Source organism: Microcebus murinus, chromosome 10 (assembly GCF_040939455.1).
Source record: "Microcebus murinus isolate Inina chromosome 10, M.murinus_Inina_mat1.0, whole genome shotgun sequence".
Taxonomy (NCBI): Eukaryota; Metazoa; Chordata; class Mammalia; order Primates; family Cheirogaleidae; genus Microcebus; species Microcebus murinus.
The window spans coordinates 6,795,070-6,817,288 of NC_134113.1; the positions used below are offsets into that span (position 1 = coordinate 6,795,070).

At 42.6% G+C, this 22,219-nt stretch overlaps 1 protein-coding gene across 4 annotated transcripts in view; it reads left to right on the forward strand.

Annotated features, from left to right (window-relative positions):
- Positions 1–22,219, forward strand: part of TCF20 (transcription factor 20) — a 169,081-nt gene that overhangs the window by 113,786 nt on the left and 33,076 nt on the right. For all 4 annotated transcript variants that reach the window (XM_012741805.3, XM_012741806.3, XM_076006946.1 and 1 more), the window contains exon 2: positions 4,734–10,439. In XM_012741805.3, coding sequence (XP_012597259.1) covers positions 4,770–10,439 — 5,670 coding nt within the window. In that variant the 5' untranslated portion in view covers positions 4,734–4,769. The remainder of the gene's footprint in view (positions 1–4,733; positions 10,440–22,219) is intronic.

Below are 22,219 nucleotides of genomic sequence, written 5' to 3' on the forward strand. Positions count from 1 at the left end.
GAGACCCCGTCTCTACTATAAATAGAAAGAAATTAATTGGCCAACTAGTATATATAGAAAAAATTAGCCGGGCATGGTGGCGCATGCCTGTAGTCCCAGCTACTCAGGAGGCTGAGGCAGCAGGATTGCTTGAAATTGCTGTGAGCGAGGCTGACGCCACGGCACTCACTTTAGCCTGAGCAACAAAGTGAGACTCTGTCTCAAAAAAATAATAATAATAATAATAATTACAACACTTTAAAACTAATTACATTGGCTGGGCACCGTGGCTGACACCTATAAACCCAGCACAGGGCAGGAGGATCACTTGAGGTCAGGAGTTCAAGACCAACCTGGACAACATAGTGAGACCCCATCTCTATAAAAAAAAAAAACTTAAAAAAAAATTAGCCAGGTGTGGTGATATGTGCTACTCAGGAGGCTGAGGTGGGAGGATTGCTTGAATCCAGGAGTTTGAGGCTGCAGTAAGCTGTGATCACGGCACTGCATTCCAGCCTAGGTGACAGAGTGAGACCCTGTCTCTAAATTTAAAATATATATATATAAGCCAGATATGGTGGCTCACACCTGTAATCCTAACATTCTGGAAGGCTGAGGCAGTGGAGGATCATTTGACAGGAGTTCGAGACCAGCTTGAGCAAGAGCGAGACCCCGTCTAAAAATAGAAAGAAATTAGCTGGACAACTAAAAATAAATAGAAAAAATTAGCCAGGCATGGTGGCACATGCCTATAGTCCCAGCTACTTGGGAGGCTGAGGCAGGAGGATCACTTGAGCCCAGGAGTTTGAGGTTGCTGTGAGCTAGGTGACGCCACAACACTGTAGCCCAGGCAACAGAGTGAGACTCTGTCTCAAAAAAAAAAAAAAAAAATTATAGGGCTAGGCGTGGTGGCTCACACCTGTAATCACAACACTTTGGGAGGCTTAGGCAGGAGGATCACTTGAGGCCAGAAGTTCAAGAGCAACCTAAGCAATGTAGTGAGTCCCATCTCTACAAAATTAAAAATTAAAAAATTTTTTTTAAATTATAAATGATTACACTGATGCTTTTACTAAAACAATAGGGTAATATTGGAATGATCTCTATTGTTGGCTTATTTTATATGCTAATGGTAAAATTACAAAGTCCAGGTTTACATTTTCTGTTGCTGATAAGATACTATTAATCCTTGGTTTTCCTAATTGGTTTACTTGGAGCTCCTAAAAAAGAAACTTGGAATCACTTGGTATTCAAATACTTCAATATACTAAAAATATTAGCTTGACTGGTACCCTGCAGGATTTATTTGGCTGTGGATTTTTTTTTTCTTCTAGTCCATAAAATTTAACAATAGGGAGAAGGGCATCATACAGGACAAGGAATCTACAGGAAAGGGCTGAGAACAGACCTGAGAAGGAAATGTTCCCATATCTGTTTCCCTGTTTGGAGATAGGATTCTCTCAGTCGGCAGGCAGCCTGAGGCCAGATGTGCTGATGTTTAAAGTGGTCTTTAGCTCTTGGTGGCTCCTATTTAGGAAAAATATGGTACAAGCGGCAGCATTGTTTATACACGCAGAGGCCTGATTTTATTTCCAGAAGGATTAATTAAACAACATGTAAAGTATTTATTTATAGAGAGAGCATCTCTTGAGGAAGCTTTTCATTAGTTTAAACTGCCAGATTTAGTGTTTTTTATTTAATTTAGCCCCCATTCAGCCTTGTTTTATCATCTGGAGAAGGCCATTGACACCAAGAACTAGAGTAGAAGCACATCACAAACAGGAAAAATACATGCATGGACAGAATTGTTCTTCAGAGTCCTAGAAATGATGAAGAACCAGCTGGAACAGCATGGAAATTCTTGTGAGAGGGCAGCAGAGAAGGGACTTACCCAGAAGTATTGTTGGTGGCCACGTGCTTTCAAGGCCCACCATTGGTGGGACAAGTGGCATCTGTACTGACTGTGTAGAAGAGCCTCTGAGCAGTCTGATGTTAAGAACATGGCCCATGGGGGTGGCCATGCTGGGCCCTTGGCCCTGCTGCATAGGAGCATTGTGAACTCTGCCTCCATTTCCTCATCTGTAAAATGAGGATGTTAGTATTGTGAGGATTAAATGAGTTAGTGCATGTCAAGTGCTAGAACAGTGTCATGCATTGTAATATTTAAATAGCTATTACCTGTTGCCCAACAGAGTCATTGGAACACAGAAATAACAGTCTGTTACAGAGGCTTTTTGAATAGGAGGAGAAGCAGTTTCCTTTAGATTTTCACATTATATATATGTGAATGTTTAAGATGGCTTTGGGTCATGTGACTATAATCAAATTTAATATCAAAAAAATAGACTCTTGTCTAGCTATTTTAGACTTAAGATATCTCAAGAAGTGGGTCAAGTTTGCAGAATTTGGGATTACCATCTTCTGCTATGATCCATGTTTACTTTCTGAAATCACAGTTCTCATGTGGAACCCAAGCTGGGTCTTTTCCCTTAGAACTAGACCCTGAGGATTTTACAGGCAAGGTCTTCAGCATCCTCCAGCTCTGCTTTTAGCTTGATCATACTCTGTTTTTCTCTTCCTGCAGTTCTCTGATCTTACCACCACAGTCTCTGAATATGTGAGTTCTAGTTTAGTTCTCTGAGGCTTAGTTCTTACATCATTTAATCATTCACACAGAATGCCTGCTGTGTGTTCCATACTGTTTCAATGACATGAGAATTACAGCAAAGAATAGGCAGTGTCTGCTCTTTAAGGAGTTTACATTCTAGGGGGCAGAGACAGTAAACAAGTAGCATATATTGGGAGTGAGGTGGATAAACAGGGGAGGGAGATAGGGCCAAAGTGGAGGTGTGGAATTAGCTGGTTTTAGTAGGATGGTCAGGGAATAGGTGACATTTGCCCAGAGACTGGGAGGAGGTGAGAGGCGCAAGCTGTGTGGCTATGGGGGAAAACAGGGCAAGTGAAAGCAGAGTTCCTATGTAGAAATATGGTTGACCTATTCCAGGAGCAAGAAGGCAGTGGGGCTAGAGCAGAGGATGGTAGAGGAAGAGGTCAGAGAGGTCATGGGGTGGCGGCAGGGCCTCTGAGACCAGCTTCCCAAGGAATGAGATGGGAGTACTTTGGGCTTGGAGATCATGAATCCGATTTATTGTTTAAAAGGATCGCTAACTTTCTTGCAGACAACTCCATTTTCAGCTCCCCTTGAGAGGAACTAAGGAACTGGCTTCATAAACCATTGTAGGAAAACTATCTATTAGTACCTAACTCTAGCCCATATGAGTTTCATAACTTCCTTTTTATTTTTATTTTTATTTTTTTGAGACAGTCTCGCTTTGTCACTGGGGCTAGAGTACAGTGACATCAGCCTAGCTCACAGCAACCTCCAACTCCTGGGCTAAAATGATCCTCCTACCTCAGCCTCCCAAGTAGCTGGAACTACAGGTGGGCACCACCATGCCCAGCTAGTTTTTTTCTATTTAGTAGAGACAGGGTCTTGCTCTTGCTCAGGCTGGTCTCAAACTCCTAACCTCTAGTGATCCTCCTCAGCCTCTCAGAGTGCTAGGATTATAGGCGTGAGCTACCATGCCTGGCCCATAACTTCTTTTTTAAACAATTGGTTTTAAAGTCATTTGGAGCAGTTTGGCCTTATTCTATTCATCTCTGACTCTGGTAAGGAGACAGACCCAGGCAAAAGGAAAAATAAAGGAAATTAATTGTTTAAGAGGATGATTCATTAGCAAAGGTAATGCAAAGTAGTGGCCCAATCAGATAACTTTGGGAAGCATCTGAGTCCTAGGCTTAATGAATTCTTATTTTCTTCTCTAGTTTTTGCTACACTCCAAAGTGATTGCTTCCATTTCTTCTTTCACAGTAACGGCCAGTAATAACTTTGTGAATACTAGATTGGCAAATAAAAAACCACATGGGGCTTAAAGGTTTGGGAACTTCTTGCATATCTCCAAAAAGTATCTAGAAGAATAGTCACTGCTGCTCCCTGACTTAAGTCTAGCCCTTTGTACCTGGTAATTCAGGGTGGGTGGTTGAAAGGGGTACCTGGGACAATATGTAAAGTAGAGGTTGACTCCAAAGTTTGTGTGGATGACTGCAGCATAAGGAGTCCATAGAGTGATAAGGGTTGAGTGTCCTGGGGTCACCAGTCATTACAGGTCATTGATGAGTATAGTAAACCTGCAGTAATATGCATGTGGGAATAAGGAACTGGCTTCTGTTCTCAGGCCAGCTGTTTCTTAGTGTTGGGGATGGGGATGGGCAGCCTGTGGAGTGACAGCCTCATCATTATTTGAGACTCTCAGCTCAGTGATCAGTCTAATACATCAAAGCAAAGAAATGAAAGTGGTTTTTCTCCTACCCTACCATAACTGGAATACTCATTAAAAATTACTGTCTTTCATTGATAGTAATGCATAGCCCCATATTTTAACCTAGTTGAATTTTGGGGGTTCATTTGTCTAATAATGAAGTTTTCACAGTACTGAATTTGTATACACCCAGAATGTTTCTCTTCATTCTACCACAGACTGCTACCTCACTCTTTGGGCCATTTTTCTTTGCATATTTGCATTTTCAGAAATGGACAGGATAAAAAATAAAAAGAGATGAAATTCAAACCACTCAACTTTATCTGGGTATCTGAATTATCTTATCCCTTCTAGACTATCCCTATCATCTAGACTTGATTTTATTTATGCTGAGATGCATGTCTAATGTTTTTCTTTCTTTTCTTCTATTTCTAGGAGGGCTGTTGGCCTGCTGCTGTACTGTTGAACAGTATGCAGTCCTTTCGGGAGCAAAGCAGTTACCACGGAAACCAGCAGAGCTACCCACAGGAGGTACACAGCTCATCCCGGATAGAAGAGTTCAGCCCTCGTCAGGCCCAGATGTTCCAGAATTTTGGGGGTGCAGGTGGCAGTAGTGGCGGTAGTGGCAGTGGCAGTGGTGGTGGACGACGAGGAGCAGCAGCTGCTGCTGCAGCGATGGCTAGTGAAACCTCTGGCCACCAAGGTTACCAGGGTTTCAGAAAAGAGGCTGGAGATTTTTATTACATGGCAGGCAACAAAGACCCTGTGGCTACAGGAACCCCACAACCTCCTCAGCGAAGGCCTTCTGGGCCTGTGCAGAGCTATGGACCCCCCCAGGGGAGCAGCTTTGGCAATCAGTATGGGAGTGAGGGTCATGTGGGCCAGTTTCAAGCACAGCACTCTGCTCTTGGTGGTGTGTCTCATTATCAACAGGATTACACAGGGCCTTTCTCTCCAGGGAGTGCTCAGTACCAACAGCAGGCTTCCAGCCAACAGCAGCAGCAGCAAGTACAACAGTTGAGACAACAGCTTTACCAATCCCATCAGCCTCTGCCACAAGCTTCTGGCCAGCCAGCGTCCGGCTCATCCCATCTCCAGCCAATGCAGCGGCCTTCAACTCTGCCATCCTCTGCCACTGGTTACCAGTTAAGAGTGGGTCAGTTTGGCCAACACTACCAGTCTTCTGCATCCTCCTCCTCCTCCTCCTCCTTCCCTTCACCACAACGTTTTAGCCAGTCTGGACAGAGCTATGATGGCAGTTACAGTGTGAATGCTGGATCCCAGTATGAAGGACATAATGTGGGTTCTAATGCACAGGCTTATGGCACACAATCAAATTATAGCTATCAGCCTCAATCTATGAAGAATTTTGAACAGGCAAAGATTCCACAAGGAACCCAGCAGGGGCAACAGCAGCAGCAGCAACAACAGCAACAGCAGCAACAACAACAACAACAACAACATCCCTCTCAGCATGTGATGCAGTATACCAACGCAGCCACTAAGCTGCCCCTGCAAAGCCAGGTGGGGCAGTACAGCCAGCCCGAAGTTCCTGTAAGGTCCCCCATGCAGTTTCACCAGAACTTCAGCCCTATTTCTAACCCTTCTCCAGCTGCCTCTGTGGTACAGTCTCCGAGCTGTAGCTCCACCCCATCTCCTCTAATGCAGAGTGGGGAGAACCTCCAGTGTGGACAAGGCAGTGTGCCCATGGGTTCCAGAAACAGAATTTTACAGTTAATGCCTCAACTCAGTCCAACTCCATCAATGCTGCCCAGTCCTAATTCTCATGCTGCAGGCTTCAAAGGGTTTGGACTAGAAGGAGTGCCAGAAAAGCGATTGACAGATCCTGGTTTGAGTAGTTTGAGTGCCCTGAGTACTCAAGTGGCCAATCTTCCTAATACTGTCCAGCACATGTTACTTTCTGATGCTCTGACACCTCAGAAGAAGACCTCCAAGAGGCCCTCATCTTCTAAGAAAGCAGATAGCTGCACAAACTCCGAAGGTTCCTCACAGCCTGAAGAACAACTGAAGTCCCCTATGGCAGAGTCACTGGATGGGGGCTGCTCCAGCAGTTCGGAGGACCAAGGTGAGAGAGTGCGGCAACTGAGTGGCCAGAGCACTAGCTCTGACACCACCTACAAGGGTGGAACCTCAGAGAAAGCTGGCTCCTCACCAGCACCAGGTGCTCAGAACGAACCCCCCAGACTCAGTGCCAGTCCCGCAGCAAGAGAAGAGGCTACCTCGCCAGGTGCTAAGGACACACCATCGTCATCCGAGGGGAACCCAAAAGTCAATGAGAAAACAGTTGGGGTGATTGTCTCCCGGGAAGCCATGACAAGTCGGGTAGAAAAGCCTGGTGGACAAGATAAAGGCTCCCAAGAGGATGACCCTGCAGCCACTCAAAGGCCACCTAGCAATGGTGGGGCAAAGGAAACCAGCCACACCTCACTTCCACAGCCAGAACCTCCAGGAGGAGGGGGCAAAGGAAACAAGAATGGAGATAACAACTCCAACCATAATGGAGAGGGAAATGGCCAGAGTGGCCACTCCACAGTGGGCCCTGGTTTTACAGGAAGAACTGAACCTAGCAAATCTCCTGGAAGCCTACGCTATAGTTACAAAGATAGTTTTGGGTCAGCTGTGCCACGAAATGTCAGTGGCTTTCCTCAGTATCCTACAGGGCAAGAAAAGGGGGATTTCACTGGCCATGGAGAACGAAAGGGTAGAAATGAGAAGTTCCCGAGCCTCCTTCAGGAAGTGCTTCAGGGCTACCACCACCATCCTGACCGGAGATATTCTAGGAGTGCTCAGGAGCATCAGGGGATGGCTAGTGGCCTAGAAGGAACCACAAGGCCCAATGTCTTAGTGAGTCAAACCAATGAATTAGCTAGTAGGGGCCTTCTGAACAAAAGCATTGGGTCTCTATTAGAAAACCCACACTGGGGCCCCTGGGAAAGGAAATCAAGCAGCGCAGCTCCTGAAATGAAACAGATCAATTTGGCTGACTATCCAATTCCCAGAAAGTTTGAAATAGAGCCTCAGTCATCAGCCCATGAGCCTGGGGGTTCCCTCTCTGAACGAAGATCAGTGATCTGTGATATTTCTCCACTAAGACAGATTGTCAGGGACCCGGGGGCTCACTCACTGGGACACATAGGTGCTGACACCAGAATTGGGAGGAATGAACGTCTCAATCCAAGTTTAAGTCAGTCGGTCATTCTTCCAGGTGGTTTGGTGTCCATGGAAACAAAGCTGAAATCTCAGAGTGGGCAGATAAAAGAAGAAGACTTTGAACAATCCAAATCCCAAGCTAGCTTCAACAACAAGAAATCTGGAGACCACTGCCATCCTGCTAGCATCAAGCATGAGTCTTACCGTGGCAATGCCAGCCCTGGAGCAGCAGCCCATGATTCCCTTTCAGACTACGGCCCACAAGACAGCAGACCCACACCAATGCGGCGGGTCCCTGGCAGAGTTGGTGGTCGAGAGGGCATGAGGGGTCGGTCCCCTTCTCAGTATCATGACTTTGCAGAAAAATTGAAGATGTCTCCTGGAAGGAGCAGAGGCCCGGGGGGAGACCCTCATCACATGAATCCACACATGACCTTTTCAGAGAGGGCCAACAGGAGTTCTTTACATGCTCCCTTTTCTCCTAACTCAGAAAGCCTGGCCTCTGCCTATCACACGAACACTCGGGCTCATGCTTATGGGGACCCTAATGCAGGTTTGAATTCTCAGCTCCATTATAAGAGACAGATGTACCAACAGCAGCAAGAGGAGTATAAGGACTGGAGCAGCACTTCTGCTCAGGGAGTAATTGCCGCAGCACAGCACAGGCAGGAGGGGCCACGGAAGAGCCCACGACAGCAGCAGTTTCTTGACAGAGTACGCAGCCCTCTTAAAAATGACAAAGATGGTATGATGTATGGCCCACCAGTAGGGACTTACCATGACCCCAGTGCTCAGGAGGCTGGGCGCTGCCTCATGTCCAGTGATGGTCTGCCTAACAAAGGCATGGAATTAAAGCATGGCTCCCAGAAGTTACAAGAATCTTGTTGGGATCTTTCTCGACAAACTTCTCCAGCCAAAAGCAGTGGTCCTCCAGGAATGTCCAGTCAAAAAAGGTATGGGCCACCCCATGAGACTGATGGACATGGACTAGCTGAGTCTACACAGTCATCCAAACCCAGTAATGTTATGCTACGGCTTCCAGGTCAAGAGGATCATTCTTCTCAAAACCCCTTAATCATGAGGAGGCGTGTCCGTTCTTTTATCTCTCCCATTCCCAGTAAGAGACAGTCACAAGATATAAAGAACAGCAACACTGAAGATAGGGGACGCCTCCTTCACCCATCAAAAGAAGGCACTGATAAAGCATTCAATTCCTATGCCCATCTTTCTCACAGTCAGGACATCAAGTCTATCCCTAAGAGAGATTCCTCCAAGGACCTTCCAAGTCCAGATAATAGAAACTGCCCCGCCGTTACCCTCACAGGCCCTGCTAAAACCAAAATACTGCCCCCACGGAAAGGACGGGGATTGAAATTGGAAGCTATAGTTCAGAAGATCACATCCCCAAATATTAGGAGGAGTGCATCCTCGAACAGTGCAGAGGCTGGGGGAGACACGGTTACACTTGATGATATCTTGTCTTTGAAAAGTGGTCCTCCAGAAGGTGGGAGCGTTGCTGTTCAGGATGCCGACATGGAGAAGAGAAAAGGTGAGGTAGTATCTGACCTAGTAGGTCCAACAAACCAGGAGTTGAATGTTGAGAAACCTCTTCCAAGGTCTTCAGAAGAGTGGCGTAGCGGTGGGGACGACAAAGTGAAGACAGAGACACATCCAGAAACAGTTACTACTGGAAAGGAACCCCCTGGTGTCATGACATCTGCAACCTCACAAAAGCCTGGTAGTAACCAAGGGAGACCAGATGGTTCCCTGGGTGGAACAGCACCTTTAATCTTTCCTGACTCAAAGAATGTACCTCCAGTGGGCATATTGGCCCCTGAGGCAAATCCCAAGACTGAAGAGAAAGAGAACGATACTGTTACAATTTCGCCCAAACAAGAGGGTTTCCCCCCAAAAGGATATTTCCCATCAGGAAAGAAGAAGGGTAGACCCATTGGTAGTGTGAATAAACAAAAGAAACAACAGCAGCCGCCACCTCCGCCCCCTCAGCCCCCTCAGATACCAGAAGGTTCTGCAGATGGAGAGCCAAAGCCAAAAAAACAGAGGCAAAGGAGAGAGAGAAGAAAGCCTGGGGCCCAGCCAAGGAAGCGAAAAACCAAACAAGCAGTTCCCATTGTAGAACCCCAAGAACCTGAGATCAAACTCAAGTATGCCACCCAGCCACTGGATAAAACTGATGCCAAGAATAAGTCTTTTTTCCCTTATATCCATGTAGTAAATAAGTGTGAACTTGGAGCCGTTTGTACAATCATCAATGCTGAAGAAGAAGAACAGACCAAATTAGTGAGGGGTCGGAAGGGTCAGAGGTCACTGACCCCTCCACCCAGTAGCACTGAAAGCAAGGCACTCCCAGCTTCATCCTTCATGCTGCAGGGACCTGTTGTGACAGAGTCTTCTGTTATGGGGCACCTGGTTTGCTGTCTGTGTGGCAAGTGGGCCAGTTACCGGAACATGGGTGACCTCTTTGGACCCTTTTATCCCCAGGATTATGCAGCCACTCTCCCGAAGAATCCACCTCCTAAGAGAGCCTCAGAAATGCAGAGCAAAGTGAAGGTACGGCACAAAAGTGCTTCTAACGGCTCCAAGACGGACACTGAGGAGGAAGAGGAGCAGCAGCAGAAGGAGCAGAGGAGTCTGGCCGCACACCCCAGGTTTAAGCGACGCCACCGCTCTGAAGACTGTGGTGGAGGCCCTCGGTCCCTGTCCAGGGGGCTCCCTTGTAAAAAAGCAACCACTGAGGGCAGCAGCGAAAAGACTGCTTTGGACTCAAAGCCCTCCGTGCCGACTACTTCAGAAGGTGGCCCCGAGCTGGAGTTACAAATCCCTGAACTACCTCTTGACAGCAATGAATTTTGGGTCCATGAGGGATGTATTCTCTGGGCCAATGGAATCTACCTGGTTTGTGGCAGGCTCTACGGCCTGCAGGAAGCGCTGGAAATAGCCAGAGAGATGGTGAGTAGGAGAAATCTCTTACCAGCTTGGGATTTTTGTTACTTCATTTTGATTACATTTCTTCCATCTTTTTATTCTTACATATCATATGATTATTCCTCCAAATTAAAGTCTCTAGTCGCAAATGATAGACAGAAAATGAAGTAGGTAATCTGGAAGATTTGTTTAACTGTTAACTTTCATCAATAAAACATGTCCATAAATTACAAAGTCATACATACTCGTCTGTAAAGCTTTTTAAAAAAAACAAAGGTCCCCTGCCTTACCTCCTCTCCAGCCTGATTCCCTTGCCAAGAGGCCTTCACTGTCAACAGGCAAAAAAGTTCCTTCCCCTGCCAGTTTCTTCTGTTTTTTAAGCTTTTACTGCTATTTATATTATTTATTGACCTTTTTTATCATTTTTCATTTTTTGAAATCTATAATAATCATGAAGTATACTGTAATTAATATTTCCTTTCTTTTAAAACATTTTGTTTCTCTAGGATCACTAATTCATGTTTTCATACTGCTTTTTAGTTTCTTGGGCCACATCTTTCTGATCCACACTTTCCAATTGGGCTATTTATTCCTCAAGTCTATTTGATAGCTCAATCCCTTGTGCAGCTCCTGGTCTTCATCATTTTCTTCTCTCCTTTATTGAATGTGTCCTGAATCTTGTGTCTCCCCTTTCTTAAAGTGGGCCTTCATTTAAGAGAGCTTATCATCCCTTATTGGTTTCATGAAAAAGAGTACATTGATCTTGTATATCTGAACATGTCTTTATCCCACCCTCATGCTTCATTGGGTGTCATCTGGGTATGGAATTCTAGATTTCAAATAATTTTCTCACACTGTATTGAAGTCATTGCTCCTGACTTACCTCTAGCTTCCAGTGTTGTGTTTGGGAAGACCGGAGCCAGGAGCCATTCTGATTTTTCAGTCATTTATTTGTTTCCTGTTTTTCTCCTCTGGAAAGTTTGAAGATCTTCTTGTTTTCCCTCAGGCTCTGAGATAATAAAAAAACGGTAGGTCTTGAGAAGGTCTCTTTTCTTCATTGTGCTAGCTACTCTATGAGATCTTCCCATCTGTAAACTTCACATCTTTCAGTTTAGGAAATTTGTCATGTGTTAGTTTTTTAATAATTTCCTTTCCTCTGTTTTCTCTACTATTTTGTAATTCCTGTTAATAAAGTATTATACCTCCTAGATTGATCCTCTGGCTTTTTATCTTTTTATTCTGTATTCTGTGTCTTTGTCTTTTTGTTATTATTTCTCCATGCCTTCTTCAACTTTATCACCTGACCTTCTATTTACTTTTTTTCTCTCATATTTTGAAAAGCTGCTGCTTCTCTGGATGTACTGATTTTTTAAAAATAACTAGAACCTGGTTTACAATTATTATAGTGTCTCTTGTCGAACACATTATAATGTGTTTTTTTGTAATTTAAAATCCTCTTGTCTATTTCCTATTTCTTCTTTCTTGTTAGAGGTTCTTCAAATTCCAGGTTATCCTGGTTCATCCACTTATATTTTTAGGAGAGAGATGCTAAAAACGAAAAAATGATTTGAAGCTCTGTGTTATAGTATGGGTAAGGCTTGTTGGCCTGTGGTCCTTTTTATAGAATGATAAGGTGGCCAGTTAACATCTATAGGTCTTTTTCTGAGTGTAGTTTTCCCAGAACACTCAAGATTTTCTAACTAGAGGTAAAAGCTTGGCTGCCAGCATCCTCAAAGCCAGGTAGAGAAGGAGATGGTAGGGTTGTGGGGTGAGGGTATGGTCTTATAATTCAGTGTGTAGGCTTTGACGTCCTTCCATCTGTTTGAGTGTACCTCGTGCTCCTCTGATGGGCACAGTTACTTGGTTAAATTGGGTGGGCTTGGGTATCTTAACTCTTCTTTCAGACTTGGAGCTGGTGCTCCATTTTCCAGCCCCATCTTGCACTCCCCCTTCCTGAGGCACTGGTGCCTTCCCAGGCTCTATGCCATAAGGCTGTTGGCTTTCTGGTGGCTGCTCCACCATGCTCCTCACTCTCTGCTTCCTCTGTGCACTTAATCACTCTTACCCTTCATCCATTCTGTTCCCACCTTCCAGAATTTGAATACCTCTAGTCTGTTGTTTGTCTCTTCTCTCATTCTTCATGTTCCAATGAGTTTATCCCTTTTGCGGGGGGAAGGGACCAGATGTATAGTATAAATCAGTAGTTTGCCATACTTAGTCAAATGAGAGTTTTTGTATTAATTTATATTGAAAAATATATAAATTATTTTCAATCATAGTTAATAAGGATTTTGTCAGTCAGGATCATGGTATTCTTGGATACTTCATATTAGACTCTCCCTTCCTCACACACCTCCCCCAAAACACTATATTTTATCAGTGCATTATTCCTAAAATTTATAACAGTCTGGCAAAAAAAGAACTCTAATAAAAAATACAGGGCCAGACACAATGGCTTGCACCTGTAATCTAGCACCCTGGGAGGCTGAGGTGGGAGGATAGGCAGATTACAGGTGTGAGCCACTGCCTGGCCAACAATGACATTTTAAAATGCAAACATCCTAGAGGGATATAACATTGAAGACCTTAGGTGGCGTGTGCCTGTAGTCCCAGCTACTCAGGAGACTGAGGCAAGAGGATCACTTGAGCCCAGGAGTTTGAGGTTACAGTGACTTATGATCACGCCACTGCACTCCAACCTAGGCAACACAGTGAGACTCTGTCTTTAAGGAAAAAAAAAAGAACAACAAACAGAAGACCCTAAAGAACAAAATTCTCTAAGTAGTCTAATTTAAGCATTTATTATAATCCATTAATCGTTATCTTGACTAAGTTGACTGTGTGCTTCCCAACTTTCCTCTGAAAGTTACAGTATTTAGTGGGTTTTTTTTGTTTATTTCAGCATTTAATTTTTTATCTGTAAACTTCTGGACATTCTATAGCAATAATTAGTAACCAGTTATTAGGGCATATCCTGCCCAGCAAATCTCTAGATCATGTGTCTCAATCCAAGTCTAGTACAGAGAAGGTAAAAGGCTCCCTATAATGATGCAACCACCCTATATCACAGCTAGCTCCATCCCCTTAAAGGTTGGTGAACAGCAGGCCTACCTTTTAAAATGCCTAGTCAGGAATACATGTCTGCAGAAAGTGACTGTTCAGTCTACTGTTTGTCGGATTTGATCCCAAAATCTGGAATGTTATAATTGTAACAAATACACTGAATAAGATAAATGAGTCTCTTCCCACCCTCCACAGCTTTCAATGGCTGAATGGGTAAAATAACATAGGACACTTTAGGTAATGAACACTGAAAGGACTTTTTGTTTTTTAAGATACTAGTTGCTGTCTCAGCTATTTCAAAAGTGCTTTAAATTAATTATATTATCTAAGGGATAAAAAGATGGAGAGCTTCATTTATAGCCCAAAGCTATAAAAACAGGAAGTTTGACCCTACACTGTTTCTGTATGGCAGAGGTTCTGCCACTGCCTCATCAGGGGCTGTACATTGCACCATCTCCTTTACAGGTTTCAGAACACGAGCAGTTGACCAATTTTAAATAAATCTCATATGCAGCTTTAAACTTATTTCCTTATATTGTACTCACTGTGCCAGTACCCTTAAGAATTTTTTTAACTTTTTTCCCCTGTATCCTATTCTATTTTACATCCCTCTTTAAGCTTAGAATACTAGCTTTATATTTTGAATTTACTTTTCCAAAACACTTGTTACATGTGTTTTATTCTCATAAGCCACTCAGTGAGATAGGGTGGGAGAACATACTCCATTACCCTTAGAATAAAAAATGACGTACTGGCTTTAGTGACATATGCTCAGTATAGCCCAGTGATGTGCTGAATATAAAGATGGTTTCAAAAGTTAGATTTGTGGGCTCTTTGAGTTGATGTTTTACTATGGCTGCTGCAAGATCCTTTTGTTTTATTTATCTAGCTTTTATTCTCTTTTTCTTAACGTACTCAACAAATTAAAATTACACTAACTTGCCTTCTTTTATTTAATTTGATAGATGATGTTTTAATTTGTCAAGGTTACTTTGAGTCTAGTTTTATCTTCCTGGGTTTTAGCAGATGCATTCAATTTTGGTCTAGCTTAATGAGCATGCCTGCAATCCTATCATGTAAGATAAGGCCACATATATTTCATTAGAAATCCATTTTGGCCTAAGTATTTATCAGGTGTTTTGACAAGCATAACGTTATAACAAAATAATATGAAATTCTCAAGAGACACTAGCTCCTTTCCTTTTAAGTGTCACACTACTCAGAAAATTGCTGAAAACAAATATAGAACATTCCTATATTAAAAAATGGGCTTCCGCCTGGCACAGTGGTTCATGCCTACAATCCTAGTGCTCTGAGAGGCCCAGTGGGGAGGATTGCTCGAGGCCAGGAGTTCAAGACCAGCCTCAGTGAGAGTGAGACCCCATCTCTACTAAAAATAGAAAAATTAGCTGCATGTGATGGTGTGTGCCTGTAGTTGCAGCTCCTTACTCAGGAGGCTAAGGCAGGAGGATCGATTGAGCCCAGGAGTTTGAAGTTGCAGTGAGCTATGATGACACCACTGCAGTCTAGCCTTGGAGACAGAGCAAGACCTTGTCTCAAAAAGTTGTGGGGGGTGGGGGGTGGGGCGGAGAAAGGCCTTTGATTTCTTTTCTGAGTGTGGGATGTGTGAATCCATCCATTTCTGCACATTCCCCTTTGCTTCTGTCCACCTTTGAGCTCTGTTTATTTGCCTGGGAATAATCATGTATGTGAATCCACAATGACCTCTGACATAACTGATGTTACAGAGGTAAAATTGCCTCTCAACAGGCATAGGTATAACTTGGTATGTACAAGTCACATTTGAGACATTGAGGAACACTTGCAGGGTTCTGGCAGAAGATGAGGATCTGGTGGCCATGGATCCCTTGAAGCAGCATGCCAAGTGCTGTCCTACTGGTGAGAGAGCTGGCCTTTGCCTGTTCTCTTCCCCCATCCACTGCCTATAGGAAGGTGCTTCTCCGAAATATATTCTTGCCAACCTCTTCAGAGAATTTTTTAGTCTTTTTTTTTTTTTTTTTTTGAGGCAGAGTCTTGCACTGTCACCCAGGCTAGAGTGCAGTGGCGTCATCATGCCTCACTACAGCCTCAAACTCCTGGGCTCAGTGGATCCTCCTGCCTCAATCTCCCGAGTAGCTGTGACAACAGGCACGTGTCACCACACCTGGCTAATTTTTCTAACTTTTGTAGAGGCGGGGTCTTGCTCTTGCTCAGACTGGTCTTAAACTCCTAACCTCAAGCATCTTCCCACCTTGGCCTCCCAGAGTGCTAGGATTACAAGTATGAGCTACAGCCAGTCTTTTTTTTTTTTTTAACCCAACAGTATATGTTAAAGAACTGGTTTCAGGTTAATGTTTTTTTAAATTTTTGAATTAGTGTATTAAAAATTATACTTCAGGTTTATTTTTAATACAAGTTTAAATAATATATAATTATTTCCTCTAATAAGCAGCATCCTCCTTAATTTACTTTAAATTGTGATGAAAAACATGATTTGACAAATGTAGAAGTATTAATAGATAGACTATCATATGGAAATAAAACTGCATGTTAAAACATTAAAAACAGCCAAGTCAGAGAGTAGTCTCTCTAGTTAAGTCTGTAGTAAAGCCATCATCATATGCTCTCTGAATCCCCATCTATGTGCTCCTTAAAGTTGGTAGTTTTCAAAGCCTAGCAAAACAGCCGCAATCCCCCTGAAGGCTCCCTTCACCTCTTGTTCTCTGCTCTTAACTCCAGTATCGCTTCCTAATACACACTCATACTCTGTCTCACTCTCACTGACTCACTACCACAGACACACACACACTCCCACACACCCACATGATCAGTCCTGCTCTGCACTCCTTGTCCTACCGTTTCTCTCTTCCCCTACCCCAACATTCTCTCTCTCTTCATATTCTCCTTTCCCTCCCCAGTGCCCTTTCTGGCAGTCACTTGCTCTCTGTCATTTTTGCTCCTACCTCTCTCCCTAAGGCAGACACCAAGGCCTGTTCATCTGTCCATTCCTATGACTTTCAGCATTTAGGAGAAAGTTGTATAATTATCTCATTACCTATTTTGCTTAACACTGTATGTGTATTTTGTGTGTGTGTGTGTGTATTGCTACATCATGACAACGATGTTAAACTTCTAGAGAAAGGTTTCTTTTAGGATTTTGTTTTTTCAAATTTTAAGGAATCTTAAGTGAAATTTTCAGTTTTGAATTTTTTGCATATAACAAAATACATCATGACAAATTGAAGGACTCTAATTGTACTGCAGCCTAGTTCTGGAGTTACAGTGCTGTGTGGGAACTTCCTGGATGAGCCAGTATAAGCCGCATGTCCCTAGCTGGTGCGTAGCTAGAGAAACATATGTCAAGTCTCCTGAACTGTGTGGGAAAGTGCGTGATTCATGTAGAAGGCAACACCGTGCCCTTCTCAGGTCCTGTGCAAGGGCTTTGAGTTTTCCAGGAGATATAGCTTCCATTATCCAATACTGTTAGAAAATGGAAATACCTCTTCCTCACCCAAATCCAAGGCCAATTTTGTGGGACTCTGAAGGCCTGTAGGCCAATTTCTTCCCATCTTGCCCTTTATTGCAAAGAAGTATGATAAGGGAAAATCACATCAGTTTAAAATTTGCCTTCAAAGATCTTCCTCACCTCTCTGGCTTTTGCCATTCTGCTCAACACCTATGCCGTGTGGAGGCCTGGGTGGGAGGCCTGGCGTGACACTGCTTTGTATGAATTCCAGCACTGGCCATTTCCTAGCTGGGTCACTTGCTCAAGTCACTTAACGTCTGTGCTTCATTTTCCTCATCTACGAAACAGAAAAAATGACAGCACCTACTATAAAGAGGGTTGTTTGGAACATTAAATGAGTTACTCTTTGGAAAGTGCTTAGAGAAATGTTTGGCTCATTTCAGCAGTGGAGGTGGTTTTAAAGGAAAATGTACACTGTGGGCTGGTGTCTGCCCTCAGACAGTGTCCTCACACATTCTCAGTGAAGATGTGTTCCTGTTAGTAAGCTCAGTCTGGAAGCTGTAGCTTGTATGAGAGTTCCAGCCTAATGCAGTTAGTGGATCTTCCCAGGAGTTTTCAGAACTTATTCTGAAAAATTGTCCTGCATATGAAATATTTTCTCATTTTTACTCTTGTCGGAAACTCAAGTTTGGGAGGGTGGCAAGGTATAGGGTATTTCAAGTACAGTATTAGTTTATGTCTTAAGAAATAGTATCAGCCAACATGGACACTTTCAGGAATTCTTCAAAGGAGAGAAGGCAAAAGGAAAGGAATAAAATTTGCCTTGCACATAAAGTAAAAGCATTAATAGTCGTGTGTGTTGGTAAATTTTTGATAGTGATTACTTAAAGCCAAAGTTAAGAGTCTGCCTAATAATAAAGTTGATGGGTTTTTTTTTAAGTTATACTGCACTTACAAGGGAGACCCACAATAATTAAGAATTCTGAGTTTGTGTTGTATACCCACAGAATGATTCATAGCAAATACTTTCCTACAGCACTCCACTTCCCTCCCAAAATAGTATACAAAGAATATGTGAACTCCAGAGTTGCTCTATTGTATTTGAAGGATTTAGCCTTTAATTTAGGGGCAATGCAAAACCATCAGCCATTTCTAAGCATGTAAATCACACGATCAGGTTTGTGTTTTATAAAGGAAACTCAGGAAAGAAGTAGGGAGAGATGAAAAGCAAGCAGATCAGTCTGGAGGCTGTGGGATTAATTTGTGCAAGAGCTGATAAAGGACTAAGTATCTGATGGAAAAGGGAATCAGAAGGAGGGACAGATTTGAGTAACTATTTTCAGATTCATAGTTGACAGGAATTAAACACTGATCAGTGTTGTGCAGGTAGAGAAAAGTGAAGAGGAGGAGGTCAAGGATGAAGCTCAACAAGCAAGTCAGTGGATGGAGTAGGGGGGTTGAGACACCAATGACAGATGGGGATTGAGGAAGAGAAGGAAGAAATTTAGATTTGCAGTTAACGCATAGCAGACAGAAATAAATATTAGGTGTGAAGGCAGTTCAGTCTAATACACATGTTTAGTCAGTCAACAATAGATTCTAGTATAGTATTTTTTAAAATAAAGACTGGATGATTTTTATTCAGCTTTTTTTTTTTTTTTTTTTTTTTTTTTTTGAGACAGAGTCTCGCTTTGTTGCCCAGGCTAGAGTGAGTGCCATGGCATCAACCTAGCTCACAGCAACCTCAAACTCCTGGGCTCAAGCAATCCTGCTGCCTCAGCTTCCCAAGTAGCTGGGACTAACTACAAGCATGCACCACCATGCCCGGCTAATTTTTTCTATATATATTATTTGGCCAATTAATTTCTTTCTATTTGTAGTAGAGACGGGGGTCTCACTCTTGCTCAGGCTGGTTTCGAACTCCTGACCTCCAGCAATCTGCCCGCCTCGGCCTCCCAGAGTGCTAGGATTACTGGCATGAGCCACTACACCCTGCCTTATTCAGCTTTTCAAATGTAAAACTGTTAAACTTGAAATCCAAATTGAAAGAAAATGGAGAGAAAAATAGGAAATCATGAAGTCTGTGTCACATTTTTTTAAAAAATCACATGCAGAGAACCTTGAAAAAATATCAAAGAAATTAAACTATTATAATGATTGCATAAAATACAGTTAGAGGGGGAAACAGAAGGGTTAATTTGTTGGTTTTGCTTTTAATTAATTTTCCCAAGATATCGACAACATAATAACCAAGACTGCATTTAATTACACCAAGAAAGAGCTGATATGAAACATTTTTATGGACCTAAAAACAAAGCCTGTTCACAGTAGCACCCTGTTTTCTCAGAGTTTCAGAATGCAGCTTAAGGCCTTTGAATTGAAGCTAGACAAAATGCATGCATTTTACTCTCTTGTCAAATGGCTCTGAAGTGCAGATTGTCACTCCACTCACAGGAAGTGACAGGAAAGGTGGGAAAAGACATTTTGGCTGCAGGGTCTAGATGAGGTATCTGGCCCAGTAGTGGTGGTTGAGGTTCATAGTTGTACTCCTAAGTCATGAAAAAGATGAAATACCTTTTATAAAGGCATTACATATTCTTAAGTAAAAATATTATTCATATTGTGAAACTAATGGAACTGTTAGTAAAAGAAAGTCACAATCCTGATAACCCAGCAAATTTGCCTCTTTTCTAGATTTATTCCATATGCTTATTATTTTACTAGATACAGTTATATAATAGCCCTCCGTAGCCATAAATTCCACATTTGTGGATTCAGCCAACTGAGGATCAGAAATATTGTGTTTGTACTGAACATGTACAGACTTTTTTCCTCTTGTCATTATTCCCCAAACAATACAGTATAATAGCTATTTTTGCATAGCATTTACCTTGTATTAAGTATTATAGGTAATCTAGAGATTACTTAAAGTATACAGAGCTTGTGCAGGTTATATGCAAATACTGTGCCGTTTTATATCAGGGATTGAGTATCCGTGGAGTTTGGTATCAGGGGAGGTCCTTGAACCAATCCCCCACAGATACTAGGGATGACTTTAAAGACTACTAACATATATTGAGTGATTTCTAAGCACCGTATGTGAATCATCACACTTAAACCTCAAAACAACCCTCTGTAGTGGGTCTCATGATGTTCTAGATGAGGAGACTAAGGTCCAGAGAGGAACTTGCCCAGGAGTCAAACCCAGTGAATCTCCATCATTAATTAAACTGTAGATACAATCTGGGAGTTGCTTTTTTTACTTAATTTTGTAATTTTAATTTTCATATTCTGTGAATTGTTTTGTGTTTTAATTTAATATGGGTATAATGCAATTTATCCAAGTGTCACACTTTTGGATTTTGAGGTTGTTTCCAGTTAATTTACTACTTTTTATGCAGTACTAAACATGTCTATTCTTGGACCTTTCTTGTATTTATTTATTTATTCATTTATTTATTTATGAGACAGAGTCTTACTCTGTTGCCCAGGCTAGAGTGCCGTGGTGTCAGCCTAGCTCACAGCAACCTCAAACTCCTGGGCTCAAGCAATCCTTCTGCCTCAGCCTCCCGAGTAGCTGGGACTACAGGCATGCACCACCATGCCCGGCTAATTTTTTCTATATATTTTTAGTTAGCCAATTCATTTCTTTTCTATTTTTAGTAGAGACGGGAGTCTCACTCTTGCTCAGGCTGGTTTCGAACTCCTGACCTTGAGCTATCTGCCCACCTTGGCCTCCCAGAGTGTTAGGATACAGGCCTGAGCCACCGCGCCAGGCTGTTGGACCTTTATTTAGAGAAAATTTTCCAGCTGTTGAACTGCTAGATCAAAAAGTGCAAACAGGCCGGGCGCGATGGCTCACGCCTGTAATCCTAACACTCTGGGAGGCTGAGGCGGGTGGATTGCTCAAGGTCAGGAGTTTGAGGCCAGCCTGAGCAAGAGCGAGACCGAGACCCGTCTCTACTACAAATAGAAAGAAATTAATTGGCCAACTAATATATATATAGAAAAAGTTGTCAGTAGTATCTCTTGAGCCCAGGAGTTTGAGGTTGCTGTGAGCTAGGCTGATGCCATAGCACTCAAATAAAAAAAAATACAAAAAAAAAAAAGTGCAAACATTGTTATGGTTTTTGATAAAGCACTGTCTTGTGGTTTAACCAAAAAAGGGTCATACCAATGTATGCTCATCTATAAGAACATGTAAGCCTACATTTTATTGCAACCTTGATGGCATTGGATCTTCTTATTGTTTCTTCTTTTAATTTTATTTCTTATTAGTGATATTGTTCCCTGTTAATTTTGTGTTTAATGTCCATTAATTACTAATTTGGAATTTTTTCTCCTCAATTTGTTTTCTTCTGTACATACTTTTCCTAATCTGAATAACTTTAGTTCTCTGGGAAATTCAGGTGTATAAATCCCCTTTCTTCAGAGTGCCCCTGAATGAGGGATTAGTAGTAGAGCTCTTAAAGTTTTTCGTCTATAAATTGGATGATGACAGAGGACTGTTAAGGATAAAAGTAACTCTGCTGGAGACCAAGTAGGGTGAACACTAAAGTATTCCTCGAGGCTTTTGAGTTGATATGCCCTTAAAGAAATAAATATTTTGGCTGGTATCAACCTTAGAAAGTATCCTCATATTTTGGTTTAGTGAAGATGTATTCCTGTCACTAAGCTTACTGGGTAGGAACCAAACTGAAGAGAATATTCAGCACTGTATTACCCTGTCTCAGTAAACCAGGTACAGTGGACTCGTTTTGGCCGTATGCACTTGAGCTAATGCTTAATTTCAGAATGTTGGCAGCACACTGCTATCAATTAAGGTACCTTATGAAAATAGAACTGAAGAACTGCCAGGTAAGCAGATGGACAAGACCGAGGTCAACAGAATGACAAATTTCCAACTCAAGTCTGAAGTGGTGCTAGTACCTTCTGATGGGAGTGGGATCTGGTTGCAGTGACATTTTTGAGCTTTGGAGGCATTTCATCTCTCTAACGTGTTTTACTGAGCAGCTAAGGGAAGGGTTTCTAGGGAAATGCATATTCATTTAAAAGGTCTCAGGGGGATGTTCATTGTAGCTGGCCCCTTGGAGGTGCCAGGTGGTTCCAGACTTTGAAAACTGTGAAGTTTAAATCTTGATTCATTTGGGTCAGGTGAAGGCCTCTGGTTTGCTTGGAAGTTATTCTGTTTTTTTCCATATAAAAACTAATTATAGCTGGTCTGCTAGGGTAATACTGTAGTTAATTAAGATAAACAGTAGGAAATTGACAAATG